General features: G+C 41.7%; 1 protein-coding gene across 1 annotated transcript in view; it reads left to right on the top strand.

Moving 5' to 3' along the window:
• Positions 1-10,507, top strand: part of MYLK (myosin light chain kinase) — a 190,334-nt gene extending 179,827 nt beyond the window's left edge. The window contains exons 29-31 of the mRNA XM_052638190.1: positions 4,628-4,757; positions 6,220-6,351; positions 8,883-10,507. Of these exons, the coding sequence (XP_052494150.1) occupies positions 4,628-4,757; positions 6,220-6,351; positions 8,883-9,133 (513 nt within the window). The 3' untranslated portion in view covers positions 9,134-10,507. The remainder of the gene's footprint in view (positions 1-4,627; positions 4,758-6,219; positions 6,352-8,882) is intronic.
• The last annotated feature ends 8,369 nt before the right edge of the window (positions 10,508-18,876 follow it).

Here is an 18,876-nt window from a genome sequence, read left to right as displayed (position 1 = left end):
CCTTGCCTTTGTGGCAGAGAAAAAGAAATCACTGTTCCAGGGGCAACTGGGACACTGGTGATTTGCCACACAGAATGACTAAACCACAGGCATTGAAAGGCTGAGAGAAGCAGGAGAGCCAGGGGCTTCGGGAGTGTGGGTCTGAGGGCCTCCGCCCCCTGCGCATCTCAGTAGGCCCCCTGCAGCGGGAGTCAGTTCTTGGTTATCTCCTCCTGCAGCTGAGTGATCAACTCACTTTGCTCAAGTACCTGGTGAGTGGGAATGCCGTGCTGCTTCCCTCACCTTCTGGTGCCAGTAGGATCCAGTAAAATCAGAGGAGCAAATGTTATTTTTTAAAAATGGGGGGAGAAGCCACAAAATCAAGGGTTGGCTTTATGAATGATCCTGTGGCCAGTAGATCTCAAAGAAATAGCAGTATTTCTGTGAATGATCCTGTGGCCAGTAGATCTCAAAGAAATAGCAGTATTTCTGAAGCGCATGGGGTGACTGGTGTGGGGGCGGGGCCGTTCACAGAGCAGGAAATCTCACTGGGTTTTGCTTGGACGAGGCTGTGGGTGAAAGGGCAGCCTTATCACGTCAAGCTTCTGGGAGCACCCACACATTTGCTGGTGAACCAAAGCAAAAAAAAGAGCCTAAACCCAAGGGATAGGTGCAGAGAAGAGATATGGAGATTCCAAAGAAAATACATGGAATTTTTCAGTCAGGTGGGTCAGGAAACCATAATTTGTGGTGATATATTAATCACTTATGTGTTTTCTTGCTGTTTATAGTGTTATTAGCCATAAGGTTTTTTGAAAATGAGAAAAAAAATGAAGAATTCTGAGAAGGAACATTAACTTCCTATTTTAATATAGGTAGCAGCATTTGTAAATAGCGTTTCCACAGAAACAGTGGTTAGGCTTCATAAAATTACATAGAAAAGTAGTCTACCAAATCCCATTCAACACATAATGCCCCTGAAGCTGGTAATAGTTCAGCTGCCTCTTACCATGTTGTGTTACATTTCTCCCTTAGGAAAATGTTTTCCACATTTTCAGCTCTGGATACCAAGACCTTGGCACCCCTGGAGTAGGGGTTCCCTCTTGGAGCAGCTGAGGCTCAGCGCGGTGAGGCAGAGTACAATGGAGAGGGGTAGAAAGGGGTGCACTGTGATGGAGGGAGAGGGGCACGTGGCCCAGACTCTACAGCTGCCTGAGGAATGGTTCCTAGTTATCATCTGGGTGTGGTTTTCATAAACGGGGAGGGTAGTAACATGGGAACAAATCCTAACAAGCAAGGCAATAGATAGATGACTAATCATATTACTGATCTTAGAATGAAGTTATTCTGAAAGAGAGTAGGGTTGGTTTTGTTTTTTTTTTAATTTATATCAAAAGTGATGAAAAGACATGGTGAGTAGCAGCATTGAGGGTGGGCAAGTTGAGCAGGACAACAGGACTTCTGCATTGCAAAATGGAAGCAAAGGACGATGAATTGGAGGCTTGTGGGCAGCTGTCTTTGTTCTCTGAGAACCACAAAGGCTTTAGTACTATAGACCAAAGGGCCTTAGGGAAGAAGGCTTTTGACTCAATACTGCGTGGAGTCCTCGGCCCTTGTTGTTGTCGTTCAGTCACTAAGCCCTGTCTGACGCCTTGCAATCCCATGGACTGTAGCCTGCCAGGCTTCTCTGTCCATGGGATTTTCCATGGAGTGGGTTGCCATTTCCTTCTCCAGAAGAGCTTCCCGACCCAAGGATTGAACCTGCGTCTGCTGCATTGCAAGAGGATTCTTTGCCACTGAGTCACCAGGGAATACGGCACTCCTGGCCATTACATTTAGATAATATGCATTCTCAGGGGAAATTGTAGTCTTGGGGCTGTCGGTGTATAGGTAGGGCCCATGATGGCTGCCTGGCTTTAGGGTGATCACCTTGCCTGGATTTTCCAGGGCCTGTCTCAGCTTTATCCCTGAAAAACTCTCATTCCGGGTAATCCCTCAGTCCTGGGAAACCAGGCTGGTTAGTCATCCTTGCTGCCTTTCCCAGGGGAGGGAGTCTGTGCTGTGTTAGGAAAACCATTGACAGACTCTGCCCGCCTAAAACACAGAAACCCAGTGTAGGCACTTGCTCTCCAATAAGAAAAAAGGCTTCCTCAAAACAAGGATGGAACTTCTCAAGAATTGAAACTTCCTTTGGTGATCTTTTAAACATTTCCAAAAGTCTTGGTTAGCAAAGCAGCAACCTATTTTCAGCTCAAAGGCATAAAACTGGAAGGCTAGAACATATATTGTTCTTTTCCAGTTCTGCTAAATAACTTCCCCACCAACTTTTTTCCTCCATGAATCAGCTTCCAAAGATTGACTTCTGATGTGTAGGTTATTTTTAAGATTTTCTTTATCGAGTGCTTACATTTCTCCCTGTTTTCTAAATTATATGGTCTATCACTCCATCTGATGGAAAATTTCCCCCAGTGTGTGGTCTATTTGTTTGTTTTTTGCTGCCTCCTCTGAAATGTAATAGTTTGATTTGCCTTGTTCTCTTAGCTTCCTATGAGTCATTTTGTTAATAGAAGAGGAAAGACTTCACTTTTCTGCACCATACAAGTGAAGACAGTCCTGCCCCAGGTTCTTTGGGATTAGAGAGCCCATGGATTCAAGGGGACCATTGCCTGCTACCATTTCTATGTCTTTCTGTAGAAGACTAGAGCTGCAGGGAGGTTCGAATCTTCCGGTCCAACTATAAGGCCCAGAGAGGGGAACTGACTTGTACAAGGTCACAGCATAATCAGTGGTTAGAGAACTAACCTGTCCTTTGTTAGGAATGAGCTGTCTGAGTTTAGAGACTCCAGCCTAGGGCAAGCTAGTCTGTGTTGGATGAAGGCAATGGAGAGCTGAGAAGGGCTGGTTAGGAAGTAGTCTAGTCCGATGTGGATTAAGCAGGGAGGGCTGCTATGGCTGACACCGCCTCTGAGCCATTCCTGAGGTCAGGGTAAGCTCCCCTTGGGAAGAGCTGGGTCTCCCCACGCTCCAGCTAGCAGAACAAACAGATCAATGATGTCACCAGTAACAGCTTCTCCCAGAAGAGTGTGCAAGTTGCCAGGTGGTCTGTCTGCCAGAGCGTTCTCTGCAGGGCCACAGTGCTTCTGTACACAGTGGGTCATCATCCCTCACCTTCTCTCTTCGTCACCTCCCCCTGGGGCCTCCTGGGTTCCTTTTAGAGTGATCTAGCTTCACTGTGGGCCAGAGGGCCAGGGGCATAACCACACTGCACAGTGTTATGTGAGAGGGTGGATGACCAGAGGACAGGGCGAGATGGAATGCCTGTTGAGAGTGCGTGAAAGGAGTCTACAGCCAGGATGGGATGTGACGTAACAGGAAAGTGACTGTGGGTACAGGAGTAGGTCTCTGCTTAAACCACACACACACGCATTTTTTGTATGATTCCCTAGTACTCTGAAATTCTTTACTTTTGAAATAATTTTTTAACTGAAGTATACTGGCCTGCCTGAAATGCTGTAGTGTGTGAAGTTAATTCAGGAGGAAATGGCTTTTCCAGCACAGTTTGAGGTTGAGCTGGTAAGTGCCAGCCGTTGCCTTTGCACAGGCTATTTCCTTCCTCTCTCAGTAGCCAGTCTGTGGCTACATCTGCTCCCTTGATGCACAGCATCTGGATGCCTCAGAAGATGCTTCAGGTGCAGGGCTGGAAAGCACTGGTTATGCTTTAGTTTCTTATCTTAGTCTTTCATTCCATTGACCTTAGGAAAGGGGTAGAATCTTAAAGGTGTGGTTGGGGACTTCTTGACCTAAATCCTGTGCTTGGTAGAATTTTCACAATACAAAGAAAATGTTCAAGTCCTGGCATCTTTTTCAATAGGAATTCTGTCCTCTCCCAAGGCGCCTCAACTCAGAAAAGCCAAGAGCTGTGCTTTTAATTTCTTCGGGTGCTGCTTTTTGATGCCTGGGTATACCTCAGGGAGGAACACCCCTCCAGAACTCCACTGAAGACTTGTGCTGGGGCCAGCAGAGTGTTTCCCCAAATCTCCTAAGTATCTGAATCATAAACAGACCTAGATGAGACCTTGGAGATCATCTTGTCCAACCCCCTCCTTATAAAGAGAAGGAAACTGAAGCCCAGTGAGGTTAAGCCCGAAGAGGCTACTTGCCCATGGTCAACAGAAGGCTTTTTTTTTTTTTTTTTTGTCTTTCCAACAGGACCTGTGGGATCTGTAGTAACTGTTCTCTTGCCCAATTAAAATCCTATCACTAGCATTGTTTTATGAGAAACAGCCCCACTGGGCCCCGTCCGCAATAAGTCTTTGGAGCTGTCTCAGCCCGCAGTTGCTTTATATAAACTATCCCTTTTATGGGAGTTGAAGCACAGTATGAAAAGGGTTTTTGTCTCATGTTGACCTTGTTTAGTCACATTAACGCACACATCGGTTCCAGGCCCCATTCCATTCTCCGAACATCTTCTGACACGCTGATAGTGCTGAGCAGAGCAAGGTTGGGCTCACTCCTCTGGTGGAGCTCAGCACTCGGGAGGCCCTCATCTCAGGGACAACTGCTTCTCCCGGGCTGGGCTTTTCTCCCTGAGCTGCTCAGCTGGAACCAGGGACACCGCCTGAGCCCAACGCCAGTGTCTATTTTCCAGAAAACGGGCAATGCTGTGAGAGCCATCGGAAGACTGTCCTCTATGGCAATGATCTCAGGGCTCAGTGGCAGGAAATCCTCAACAGGGTCACCAACCAGCCCGCTCAATGCAGAAAAACTAGAATCTGAAGGTAAGGGACTCCAGAGAGATTTTCTTCAGCCAGATGGTGAGAAAGGAAGGGTTGGGGGTTGCAGGGGGATTTAGAGGTTGTTTTTTTTTTTAAGGTGGGAGATTGATTTTATTTTTCATTAATACAACCCACAAGGAAAAATTCAAAACTACTTTTACATTGCCCTGACAATAATTACTAAATCTAGTAATTGCTTTTTAACTGTTTCACCTGAGGTTGAACTATTTTCAGAGGGAAAGTTATTCTTTGTTTAATAGAACTAGATGGTCTTTTCCCTATACTTTACACAAAAATTAGCAGAAACTGCATGAAAAGTTCCCTTCTTATTACAAAAGCAATGTTTGTATGACAGGCAGACATAAATAAGTCGCATATAGTGGTGTGCTTTTTAAAAATATGCTTCAATTTTTTTAATGTGTCTTTGTGCTTGTCTTTTAACAAAAGTTGACTCAGATAGTCCATATTTTTTGGTAGTTTTCGTGATGCTGAAACATGTTGTTTGAATTGGGTAGATGGTGATTGGCAGGGCCTCTCCTAAAGTCCAACAGGGTTAGTTGCTTGCCCGCTGTCTTAGAGATGCTACCCCATCTATCTCCTCAGTGAAGGTCTCGGCCCCCTCTTGCTTTGATACACGTAGGGTATAGCCTGTATCATCTTGAGGTGCCTCGTTTAGCCTGAGACACCACCTCCCCGCTGCCTGATGCCTTTGGTATCCAGAGGCTAGAAGTTGAGTCTAGATCCTGTTGTGTATAAGGGATAATTGATGAAACTGCTTACTGAGCTGCCCTGATGTAGCCGGGGACCGACTCTGCTGCACATGGGCCTAGTCCCTTCTTCTCCACCCCTGCCACTCCCCAGATGACCCAGAAATAGCCTGAAGGGGAAGGAGAGGGTCAGGAACCCCTCCAAGTTATGGCTTTTCCCTGGACCAGTCCCAAATCCTGGTCCAGAGTCACACACTGTGAAGGCAGTATCCTTGTGGAATAGACTGCTCCACAGCAGGCAATAGGCAAGTCAACAACGCCTCTAAGATCTGTCTCTTCCGTCCCAAGGAGCAGATGAAAGGCCTGCTGCTGCCACCCTAGGAGGAGGCCCGAGGGCTGGTGGGCTGGTACGCTCCCGTGCTTCTTAGATACCCTCGACTGGATCCTGAAACGGCATGAAATGCAGCCAAAAATCCTTTTTAAAGATTATTTCCTTTTCCAATGTGTCAGCATAAGGGAGGGGGAAGTCCAAACATTTCCCCAGTTTGGTCACAGTTCTCTCTTCTGCCAAAACCACTTGGCAGCAGGCTACCCTGTCCCCAAGAGAAAGGTGTGCTTATGATTCAGTCCTCTAAGCTGCATTATTTGCTAAATCATAACAACTTGGAAAAAAAAAAAAGAAGCCAGCTCTTTTAAACCAGGAAAGAGGAGAGAACAGGGAATAAAGAAATGGCCACATCCTCTTCCTTACCTTCTAGAAGATGTCTCCCAAGCTTTCCTGGAGGCTGTTGCTGAGGAGAAGCCCCATGTAAAACCCTACTTTTCCAAGACCATTCGTGATTTAGAAGTTGTGGAGGGAAGTGCTGCTAGATTTGACTGCAAGATTGAAGGTGAGTCTCCAGCCGTCCTTCCCTGTACAGGGGGTGTGGCGGGCCAGTGGGCCCCTGCTGTGTGCTCTCTCGGCAAGATGGCAGTTCTGGAACAGCCAGGCTGTGAGGGAAAACGAGTCAGGAGGAGTTGGCCCACTGCCCCCCTCCACCCACTGAGGAACAGCACTGTTTAGTCACTCTGATATTTTACCCACTTACATCAGCCACCAGACCCAAGTTAAAAGTGGTTTACCATGGACCTATTTGGCTCTGGAACGTGCTTATTGAAATGAGCTTTGCAAGCTTCTAGGAAGCATGTGAACTGACCACAAAAGGCTGTCTCAGGAAGGCTGGTGCAGAGCGTAGTATGGGGAGAAGACATCGCTGCTGTTAATCAGCGGCCTGTGTGACCTGGGGCAGTGTTTTAGCTCTTCTGAAGCCCCGGCCCTCCTCTGTAAGACAGTGTCTAATGCCCTGGGTGGCTCTGGGGACTCTGTGAGATGACACAGATAGAAATGGGAAACCTTTCAAATCTTTTAAATACGTCATGGAGTCATAGGGGAAAGTTATAGGACTGGTGAAGTGCAGATATGACATCAGACAGAGGGAAGTTGGGATGCAGGCCTGTCTGCCCTGTGCTTCTCTGCCAGCCAGAAATAACGTGGTCACAGTGAGTTGTTGGAGCGCAAAGAGCCCTACGGGGTCTTAGCATGGCACCTGAGGAGTCAGCTGTGTTGGTGACACACAGCATTTAAGTTTCCACAGACTGCAACGTTCTAGAAAGGTACGAGATATGATGAGACAGGCCTCTCTGCTTCAAGCCTGTGACTGTCATGTGACAGCAGGGCTCTCTGCCGCTTTCAGTCAGACTAACTGCCCCAAGGCAGCAGAGCGCCGGACAGCAGAAAGAACAAACGGTGCCTCCCACGCAGTGACAGTCGCCAGCAGTCTGGCTAGATGAAGCCTTTCGGGTGAAATAGCCCGAAGGTAGGAATGAAGAAACAATTTTTCTCCTGCATCACCATATCATCAAGTTGGCTTATGAACGCCTGGCCTACCATTATCTTTCGCGTGTTTCATCCAATTGTTTCAAAGAGTGGATGCGCTGCCTTGCTAGTGCAGAAGTGCTCAGATAGGGGGCTCTGCTGAGAGCTTGGGGGCCACGGCTTGTAGCTCTCACCATCACCACTGTCTTTGGGTCTTAAGTTCCTTTTCCTTTACTTTTTTAGAAAATATTATATAATAATTATCTTTTTGCTTACTTTTCTCTTTGGGATTATTTTCTTGGTATTTGCATTACTTTGACTGAAGTGCCGAGGGGAAATTAAAGCATATGGATGCTGTTCGATAAAAACAAAATCCTACTTGAAAAAAATGTTAGAATTCTTAAGTTGTTCTGTGTAATTTTTATTCTAGTTGGGGATACAATTTTGTCCTGTGAAACAGCTTCTCCAAAAATTTAAAAACAAGTCAGTTAGAAGGCAGAAAACATTTTTATTGCTGAACTTTGCAGCAATATGACTAATACATAAAATGAGACTAATCAGTGTGGTCAGTGTCTATTTATCTACAGGCATATTGTCTCTTTGGATCAGATTAAGATAAATACTGCTTTCTTTTTCTTAGCAGTATTATCAGTTCCTCCAATTTATGTTTTACAGGTTGTTATCACCTTCAAATTATAATTTATATACCATAAAATTTATCCATTTTAACTATATAATTCAATTATTTTTAGAAATTTACACAATTGTGCAGTCTTTATCAGAATCCAATTTTAAAACATTTCCAACACTCTCAAAAGATCTCTTGTACCCATTTTTACTGACTCTCATTTTTTTAAATTTAAATTTATTTAAGTTCAAGTTTTTTTTTGTTTGTTTTTTGTTTTTAATGGCTACACTGAGTCTTTGTTGCTTTTTTTGCCGGGCTTTCTCTAGTTGCTGCAAGAGGGGTCTACTCTTTGTCATGGTGTTCAGGCTTCTCATTTTGCTGGCTTCTTTTCTTGTGAAGCACAGGCTCTAGGTACTTGGGCCTCAGTAGTTGCAGCATGCAAGCTCAGTAATTGTGGGGCATAGGCTTAGTTGCTCCATGGCGTGTGAATTCTACCCGAACCAGGGACTGAGCCTGTGTCCTCTGCACTGGCAGCCAGTTCTTACACACTGTGCCTCCAGGGAAGTCCTTAAGTTCAACTTGTATACAGGATAAAAAAAAAATTTTCCTTTTAATCCAAGAAGATAGTTAGTTCTAAGGATGTGATTAGAGTTGTGGCCATGTTCAGAGAATAATCTATATCCGTGTTAAGATGGGAGGTGGCACAAGCCCTGCATGGATGAGAAGTGCGGGTTACATGCACAATACCTGATGTGAAGTCTCAGACATTAGTGTTTATAATATATGCCCATATTCAAGTGTAAATATCAAAGTAGATGCTAAAAGCTAAGATTTTTTTCCCCCTCTATCCCCTTAATCATTAGAGGTAGTTCAAGAGTTTGTGTAGGGAAACTTTAAATAATAGTTTCTGCAACTCGTGCTCCCTCCCTGTGATGCAGGATACCCAGACCCTGAAGTCGTCTGGTTCAAAGATGACCAATCAATCCGGGAGTCCCGCCACTTCCAGATAGACTACGACGAGGATGGGAACTGCTCTTTAATCATTAGTGATGTTTGCGGGGATGATGATGCCAAGTACACCTGCAAGGCTGTCAACAGTCTCGGGGAAGCCACCTGCACAGCAGAGCTCATCGTGGAAACCATGGAGGAAGGGGAAGGGGAAGGGGGAGAGGAGGAGGAGGAAGAGTGAAGCAAAACCAGAGAGAAGCAGCGTCTGAGTCGTATTACAAAGACTATTTCTCTAAAGCTCAAAAAAAAAAAAAAAACAAAAACCTGCAAGATAGTAAAAGCACCCAGTGTGATAGATTCTTTAGTTAGGTTATTTGGGGGTTGATTCTTCAGCAGCAGTGATTGACACCCAGCAGCATTATTGATGGGCATTACTTTAAATTAGCTGGCACCTTAAGGTGCTAGTACAGCTAGATTTCATTTAGGGAAATCACCAGTAACTTTCTGACTAACTGATTTTAGAGAAAAAGTAACCAAAAGGGAGCTTTATCTGGGCAAAGTCATAAATTCCCCAACTGAAAGCACTCATGAAAAATAAGACCCTCTGGTCACAGCCAGCCCAAGGGTCCCTGGATATGGGGACTCCCCAGCTCCTTCTCCAGGGAACTGGGTCTTCTCCAGGCCTGTGGCACTTCATTCTGCAGGCAGTTGAGCCATTTTAATTTATGAGGCACATTATTTCCAAAGTATACCTTAGACATTGGAACTTTTCATTTCCATCCCCTGTTCTACCTGCCAGTTTTTCTGGATCTGGGCTTGCCATGAGTTTAATCATTAGGGACACTTCCTAGATTCTGAAGACATATCTCCTGCTCTCATGGATGACTGGCTCCCTTAGAAAAATAAAATCTCCTTTCTTCCAAAATCAGTAGGAAATCTAAACTTATCCCCTTTGAAGATGTCTAACAGCTTCAGACATTTTTATAAGAACCTATGGGAAAAAAATCCTTGTTAATGTGCTTTTTTCCCATGAAACCAGGATTCATATTTGTGCTGTTTAGAATATCAGCTCTGCATGTGTGGTAAAGATTTTTGTGTTTGAATGTATGAAAAAGCAGTTTGCTGAGAAGTTAGTCTTAATTATTTATTGGCCACTATGAAACAGACTTCAACTGAAGAGCTATAGAACTCCATGTACTTTGGAATCTCAGCCAGGATAGTCTGAGTTTAATATACCTTCATTTTTAAACATGTTCCAAACAGTTCTGTCTACCTTCTGGGTTCCACAAGGTTCTTCTTGGATGTGCATCAGTCATGCCTTGCCCCCAACCTTGAAATATATTCTTAACCTGATACATGCACTCAGAGTTTCGTCTTTAGGAATTTCTAACTTTCTTTCACTACATTGGCACTTAAATTTTTCTTCATAAAACTTTTTGCAGGTCATAAACAAAGACCATAAACTGATATGCCTAATACATTTCCTCTGTGTGTGTGTAACATTCCAAATACTTTTTTCTTTTCATCCACTATTTGTAAAGTGCAGCAGTTTAATATTTCAAAGGACTTTTAAAGAGTTCTTTAAGAACCAATTTTAAATTACTTCAGTGCAATCCTACACAGTATCAGCATTAGAATTTTGATGTAACTTAGTCTTATGTTATCTTCCATTCTATTTTTATCTGCTTCTTGCTGCTAGTTTCAAATTGCCAGTATTTTGCTTTTTAAGCAGTTACAATATTTTTCATAATAGCCACAGTATTGCCACAGTTTATTATAATAAAGCATTTTAAAGTTGATTTAGAGCATTCAAAGCTTTTCTTCATCACTTTCCATTGTATTTAGACTATAACCTTCGTGTGCGTGTATGTTGTATACGTGTGCGCATGTGTGGTGTGTATTTTTGTTTACAGGTTTTTTGATGCCTTCTTGAAGTTGTGTTAATGTTTTCCCAGTTTATTATGCCATCAGAATGGTAAATGAGAACACTACAACTGTAGTTAGCTCACAATTTTTAAATAAAGGATACCACAGTGCACGCTGCTTGTTCAGTCTCTGCAGCCTTCTTTTCCTTTCCACACCACCAGTTGCGGATGACCGACATAGATCTCAGAAACTAATAACAAATGCTCTGGGGTATAAATGCTTTATGTGGTTCTCTTTTACAGAACAGAATGACTTAGGCAGTTCTAGTTTATACTAGGTAGCCTAATTTGCACATTTACTTCAGAATTTCTCTCGAGCATCATTTTGGTTCAATTACATTCTTATATCTATAGTACCTTCATAGTGCTAAAATCTATCTGACATTTTTAGTATGTCACAAAATCATCATCATAACTAATATTACTTACCAGCTCTTGGTCTGCCTTTGTAACTGTGATGCAGTTTGTTATTGGCAGCCAAGTGCTATCTTTGCATGTCTTGATATTGAAGCATTTGTTCTCAGGAAACCATCATTCCTGCTTCATAGTAAGTCTGTTATCAGAGAACAGATGGTGAAGTCCCCCCATGTCTTGAGTATTCAAACAATATTGTAGATATTCTAGAAAGAATCAAGACATACTATTAAATGCTGGACTAGATGATTCTATGATTCCACAGTATAGTCTGGAAAGAATCCATTGTCCAGATAATGTTAAATTGTTTCATATTTTTTAAGACAACCACAATCCACAAGTGTTCCTACTCAGGAAATTTTATTTTTAAAGAAAAAGACCTTTTATTCCTTGCTAGTGAAAAATGTACCTCATGTTCTAAAAAAATAACAAATAATTTCTTTTCATCCTGTTCTCATCCCAAACATATTAAAAAAAAAAAAAAACATTGATTATTCCTTATACTGCAGAGCTTCATATTAAATGAATTTCTATGTCAGCCCTAACTTTACTTACAGAAAGTTTCTTTTTATCAAAATGTTTAAATTTTACTTCCCACATTTTACCTGCTTTTAATACATCTGTGCTAATGAGTATTAAGGAGGTGAAGAATAATTGAATTTTAAAGAAACTAAACTCTCCACATTTCAAGAAAACACAGGTAACACTACCTCCTTTAACCCTTGGGAACTCCTCTGTTTTTTGAAAAGGAGACTAACATCTGTGACAGTCATTACTGAGGCTATTTGCCCCCAGCACATGATCAGGACCACATTCCCGCCTCCCTGGTCAGGTGGGGCTGTGTGTCTAATCCTGCTCAGTGGATATCCCCTCTGGTCCAGAGAATTTAAGTACTGGTGCAAGACTCTCCATAATGATTGTCAGATGGTGGCTACTTTATCCATCTGGGTCCCAAGCCAACCCCAAATGGGTACATAACACAAGCAAGAAATAAATCTTCATTCTTATAAATCACCAAGGTATTAGTGTTCTTTGTGGCTGCAACATAGCCTAGACTATCCTTTTCTAAGGTCATCACCATAGTCCAGATCTGTTCTGACCAATATGGTAGCCACGACTCACCAGTGGCTATTTAAACTTAAATTAATCTAAATAAAATTTAAAATTCATCAGTTGCACTAGCCACATTTTAAGTACTCAATAATTACATGAGACTAGTGGCTGGCTACCTTATTGGACAGCACAGATTAGAACTTTCTATAAATTTCCACTAGGCAGTACTATTCTACATGGACTATGAAGAATAGAGAAACTCCAAATTTTACTTAAACTATGCATATTGCTTTTCAAATTATTGTGAGATTAAAACTTAAAAGTTGGTATGAAATAAGTCTGGAGAGTATGGTCTATAGTTTCATCAATTGTATCAAATAATAGTTTCAACATTTACATTATTATGTTTGATTATTTATATTCACATATTTTTTCACTTTTTAAGACATTTAAGAAGCCCCAGTTCTGTGCTTCTCACCACAAAATCTAAATAGATCTGCAATTTATGAGCAATTACTGAGTTACTTGTGACATGAAGCAACCAGTTAGGCCAAAAATCTCTGGTGTTTTTGGAACTTGGAGCTACTTGGGATAGGGGAGCCTCCAGTGAGGATCACTGAGACAGCAGAGAGAGAGACAGCATCTCTGGGGCAAGATTTCCTTAGCAGTGAACCAAAAAGAACCAGAAGAGGCCATCCTAACAGCTAGAATCCTTTCAACCTCAGTGGCTTTGATCATAACTCCCTTCCCATTGAAACCGAAAATGCTCAGGAGACCTACAGCATGTGGAGACAGCAGCCGATTTCTAGCTGCTGGTTGTACGAACTTTTAGCTCGTAGGCCTTCTGGTGTTCCAGATTCTTGTACACTGCAGGGAGGGCTTCATGCCAGAGACCACAGCCCCAGTAGTGACCACACAGAACTACATGATAAATCTTCACATTATTTGATTCTCTGGGACTAGATTTCTTCCAGCTGGAGATAACTAAGGAAGAAGAAGGTTACAAATTAACCTGAGTCAGTTTCTTATTATTAGCTTCTTTGGGGCAGACATCAGTAGCTTCCAACAGTTAAGAGACAGGTTAAGCTATAGGACTTCACCATAATCTTGTTCCAGATTGTATGTTACAATGAATGATAGACTCTGGTCAAATTCAACAAACATTTATTAGCAAGCCATTATACAACCTATTCTGTAAGCTCCATGACATCCCAGCTCTTTCTCTCCGCAAGGCACCTTACCTGTTCACTGAAGGCAAACGCTGCAGAATACTAGGGTATGATCTAACCAGGTTAATCAGCCAAGTGGAGTCAGTTACAGATGTACTTCTCACTGGAGCCCTGTAGCTTGTGCCTCAGTTTCCTCATCTATAAAATTAAAGTGATAATAGTTCCTTCCTCACAGATTGTTATAGAAATTAAAAGAGCTGATGCACAGTACCTGATGCTTATGGAAAGCTCTATTCTTCCAGCACTCAGAGACGCTAAGATGTGTCAGAAATATCCTCTACCCTCAAGGAACTGATAAAACTTCTGTAGACACAAAACAAATATGTGGAAAAGTTATACACTAATGAAAGAGGGAACAAATTATTTCGATTCCACCCTTCCGAAAAGAGGATCTTTGAAACTGAAAGCGCCCGTCCAATGGTACAAAACACAATTGTTATGAGTTTAAGAAATGTTACAACTGCCCTCTTCTCAGGAAAATTTAACTTCCGATCTCTAAGTACTCTCTTCACAGTCAAAAGAGAAAAGTTTATTTGACCTTTGAAGATGGTCAGATTTCCTATTTCCTGAGGAAATTTCTCACGATTGGCTTGACTTTAAACTCACACTTAACATTTAGTCCTCAAATGTTGGCTAATTATAAATTTATATTTACAAAAGCTAATTTACATTGACTTATTTCTGACTATATATTAACCACAGAACAAATAGGGCCCTGCTAGGCAGTTCCAAGAAGAGGCTGTGTAAATGAAAGCTTGACACGCTCCTGTTTTCTGGAGAACTAAGAGAGAAAGGGTTTACAAAATAGGAAGCTACCATAGTAGAGAGAAGAGCAAACATGAGCTCCTGAGGACAAGCAGTAACTCTGTTCTCTTCAGAACCCCATTAAACTGAGAATAAAGGAATAATGTTTTAAAGTTATAAACCCCTCAAAGACAAATACAGGAGAAGAAAGGAAAAAAAAATCAGAATTTTAGAGGGTGGAAAGCAAACAGATAAATGGGTAACTTAGAGCACAGAAGTTAAAACCTGACTTCCTGCAGGGAAGAAAGCCAATAGCAAGACAAGTCAGTTTTCCTCTGAAGAAGCCCCAAAAGGTTAGAAACTGAGGAACTATGTACCTATGAAGGGGAACCTCAAAAGGAAGGTAAGTAACAAGTCACTGATGCCAACCAAGGTCACTGAGGTCAAATCAGATAAAAATTCCACCCAGGAGATCAGCGCAGAAGAAGGATGGGATACTTAAGAGTTAGGACAGACAAAGGTCCAGAGTCCAGGAAGTCAGTCTGAATACGTCAGTAGTACCCATGGTCATAGTACAGAAAATAGCCTGATTCTAGAAAGGCATTTGCTTACTCAAGAAATTTTTGAAGACAGATAAACTCATTTAAAGTTAAACTGGTTGTCCAAGAAACCAAATCATTTAGACTTTTGATAATGTACTCTGTTAATGAATGTTTTGTATTTATTTAATGTGGAAGCACTGTTAACTAACTTCCATTTAATCCAACTTGCCTGACTTAACCACAACTTTCATTCCTTCTGTAAAATAAATTAACTGATGCCCACACCCTTCTGTTCTACTAACTTATGCCCACTAACTGAGTAGTATTATTTACCAAGAGTCAGTTGGATTTGTTCTTAAACTTCTTTATGCCAGTTGTACAACTGTAATTATGGAATTTAATTATTATATAAGTCAATAAAAATGGAGTGCTAAAGGGAAGAGAAGCTGTTTCTATGGAAACTAAATTGAGACTAGTGGTCATTCTTGGCAGGTTGGACACTTGCATTTATCTCCTGCCTCTCAAAATCTCACTAAAATGAAGGTAAAGGCACAAAAGGCATTAAACCCACAGGGCAAAGAATAAGAGAGGTGACACATTAGACTTGAGCTGTTGACAAAATTTTTGGATAGACTAATTGGTAATTAATTTTGTTTCAACTTGTTCCACTCTGCAAGCATCTATAGGGGTTATTGTTATTGTTTACTTGCTAAGTCGTGTCTAACTCTTTGTGATCCCATGAACTGTAGCCCATCAGGCTCCTCTGTCCATGGGATTTCCCAGTCAAGAATACTGGAGTGGGTTGCATTTCCGTCTCCAGGGGATCTTCCTGACCCAGGGATCAAACAAGCATCTCCTGCATTGGCAGGCAGATTCTTTACCACTGAGCCACCGGGAAAGCCCATTTGTAGGGGAGAAAGCCTCTAAAAGCAAGTTGAGTCTTAAATATAGCTAGACAGTACACTTTAGTTTGAAAATCCCAGGCAGCCCCAAAATGTAACCCATAAAACTGTTGTCTCCTCTTCCTTTTGAGTTTCCCACCAAAGATTCAACTGACACAAATATATAAAAGTGATTTTGTAAGGAAGGTGAATAAGGGAGTTCACATTGGTCAGCATTTCATTTGAAAATTCCTCCCAGGTCTGTCTCGTCTCCTAGATTTCTCTCTTCTTTACTCCCCTCGTGATGTTTTTATCTTTCACTCTCTTCCTTCCCCACTCTGGACCAATTTAAGTATGCCCAAGATAGGGAGAGAAAAAAACCAACATGTCACTGATAACTCTCCCATTAGAAGACAGAAAGACATAGGGCATCCCCAGTGGCTCAGATGGTAAAGAAGCCATAAAGGGATTCATTTTTGAAAATTTTTTAAAAAATCACTCAAAAAACCACTCATTGGGGAAAAAAGCAAAAGATATACCAATGGAAAGACCATTTTAAAAAACCTTAATGCCCTTACTCGACCAAAGATAAGCACTAATAATATATTGGTATATTCCCTTGTGGATTTTTTTCTTTAAAGACAGATACATCTAACCAAAATAAAAATGAGATCTTAGTACACAATATGTATAGTCCACTTTTCTATTTAATATATCTAAACAGTTTCCACATCAAATGTATCTCTGCACTATTATTTCCCAAGCTTTTTAAATGTTTTTCAAACTTGGAGAAAGGGTGAGAGAATAGTTCATCCTTAAACCCTTAAACCCTTCAGTAGAATATTGCTCTGAACATCTCACTTTTCTGCACAGTTCAGGTCTTCTGATCAAAAGCATTTACAATCAGTTCAAGAACATTTGTATAAGGAGCTGAAGGAGATCAGAATGTGCACCCCCAAGTATGCCACATTGGCATCAGGACTATTTTGAGCTGAAGGCAAGTGAAGGACAGCAGATGCAGAAAAGGCTCTCTCTCCTCCCCCAATCTGCCTAAATGCAGGGCATAAGTTTCCCTTTGTGAACGTGTCCCCCTCCTGTCTCTTACATCAGGAAGAGCAGCATAACTCTTAATCATCAGACACAAGTTGACTAAACTCATCAGAGCTCAGAGATGGCAGCTACATAACAAACTTTACTAAAAACAGCCCTTAGTTTCCATCAGTTTTCCCCACATGCTTACCTTCTCACGATTTACTACCCATAAAAACCTGAATCCACTTTCCTTTCTCTTGGCACTTCTCCACAAATTTATTGCTCTTTGTTAAAATGGTATATAACCCTCTGGGTCTGATCACCTCTTTGGGATTTTTCACTTCATTTCTGTTAGGCCTCCCATATGCATATGAAGTAAATCTTTTTCTCCTGTTAATCTTTCGTCAGTTGAATTCAAAGGGTGCCAGATACCGAACCTAAGAGGGTAGAGGACAGAGGACATTTTTTTCCCTCCCCTACAGAGACATTCCAGGGTAGTAAAGCTTCGATGTGTTTCTCTCCCCAGAGATGGTTCAGAAAAGTAAAGATATCTCCTTCCCCTCTTGGAGAAGACTGCCTTACATTCTAGAATAAAGACAAGGTCACCAGCAGCCAAACATCAGAGTTTCCTAATTTCAGGGCTTGTCTCCTGTAATGCACTCCCCTGCATAGGCAGGTACCATCTGGTCCCCACTATGTTGCCCTATGTGGATGGGACTTGGGAGCCAACATAAGATACTGCTCTGGCCGCTGCTTTTGCCATAAATAACAAACTGTTTGTGCTTTCAGACTCAGAGGGCTTATTATTTATACTGAACATATATGTATAATAGTATAATATCTATATAAATAACGTTTACATTATATATATAGAACATACACATCTTCTTTCTGCCCCTCTATCTGGACCCAGACCAACCCGCCCACACATACCCTAAGTCACAAAGTGCACCCTGAGAGATCAAGCTCTGCCCTGCTTCTCTTCCTTGGAAACCCCACATTCTGTCTACATAGTCCAGGCCCCAGTTCATGTGTGCCCCCATGGTGTTCAAAAGAAAGGAATGTCTCCTCATTGAAAGACTTGGGTGGAGAAGCCAGCTCCCTCATCACAGGGTGCTGGAACTTGGGCTGGGTAACAGAGAGCAAAGCCTTGAGGTTGCCCTTTGGGAGGAAGACCCCTCAAACTGGCAGTAATGGTCTCCATGGACAAAAATCTGGGCACCTTGCTGCTGTTGGGCCCTAAAAGAAAACTATATATTAAAATATGAGAGTGGTGAGGAGGGGGTAGGCTACCTTGTTAGCTTGCAAGCAGAGTAAAAATTTCAGACCTTTTATAGTTTGACTTAACAATCATATCATTTGCCACATTTGCCCTTTGCTCACAATTTCTCATGCTTGTCCTCTCTGTTACACACACACACACAGACACACACACACACAAACACTCTCTAGTTTTGCTGAATCATTTGAAAGTAAATTTCTGCAAAATCATTTTTAAAGTCTGGATCGTATACTATTTTAAACCTCTGTCATCATTTAACCAGTCTGTACTGTGAACATTTATTTACGACAGTTTGATATTATAAATAGCATTGTGATGAGCATTTATAACTAAATCTTTTTCACATCCTAAATTCCTAAAGATAAACAGATTCACAGACACAGAGAACAGACTTGTGGTTGCCAAGGGGAAGGGGAGTGGGCAAGGGAAGAATTGGGAGTTTGGGATTACCAGATGCAAACTATTATACATAGGATAGATAAACAACAAGGTCCTCTATATGGGAATAGAACCTTAAAAAGGGTGGATACACACACACAAACATCTGATTTACCTTGCTGTATAGCAGAAACTAACACAACATTGTAAATCAACTATACTTCAATAAAAAAATTTTTTTAAGTTTAGCTAAATTCCTTAAGATAAATTCCAAGAAGTATAATTATTGGGTCAAAGGACATTTGTGGTTTGAAGGTTTTCATATGTATTGCCAAGCTGCCTTTCAGACAGTGTATCTATCAATCTATACATTCAGTAGCAAAGTTTAAGAATACCCATGTCATTATATCCCTGCCAACAGTATCATTTTTAAAGAAAAGAGAGGGCGTCTACCTCATTATTTTAATCACTATTTGCTCGTAAATGTTATTGATCTTCATTGGT

The sequence above is a fragment of the Budorcas taxicolor genome, chromosome 1 (assembly GCF_023091745.1).
Source record: "Budorcas taxicolor isolate Tak-1 chromosome 1, Takin1.1, whole genome shotgun sequence".
Taxonomy (NCBI): Eukaryota; Metazoa; Chordata; class Mammalia; order Artiodactyla; family Bovidae; genus Budorcas; species Budorcas taxicolor.
This window is presented reverse-complemented; position numbering and strand designations above follow the sequence as displayed.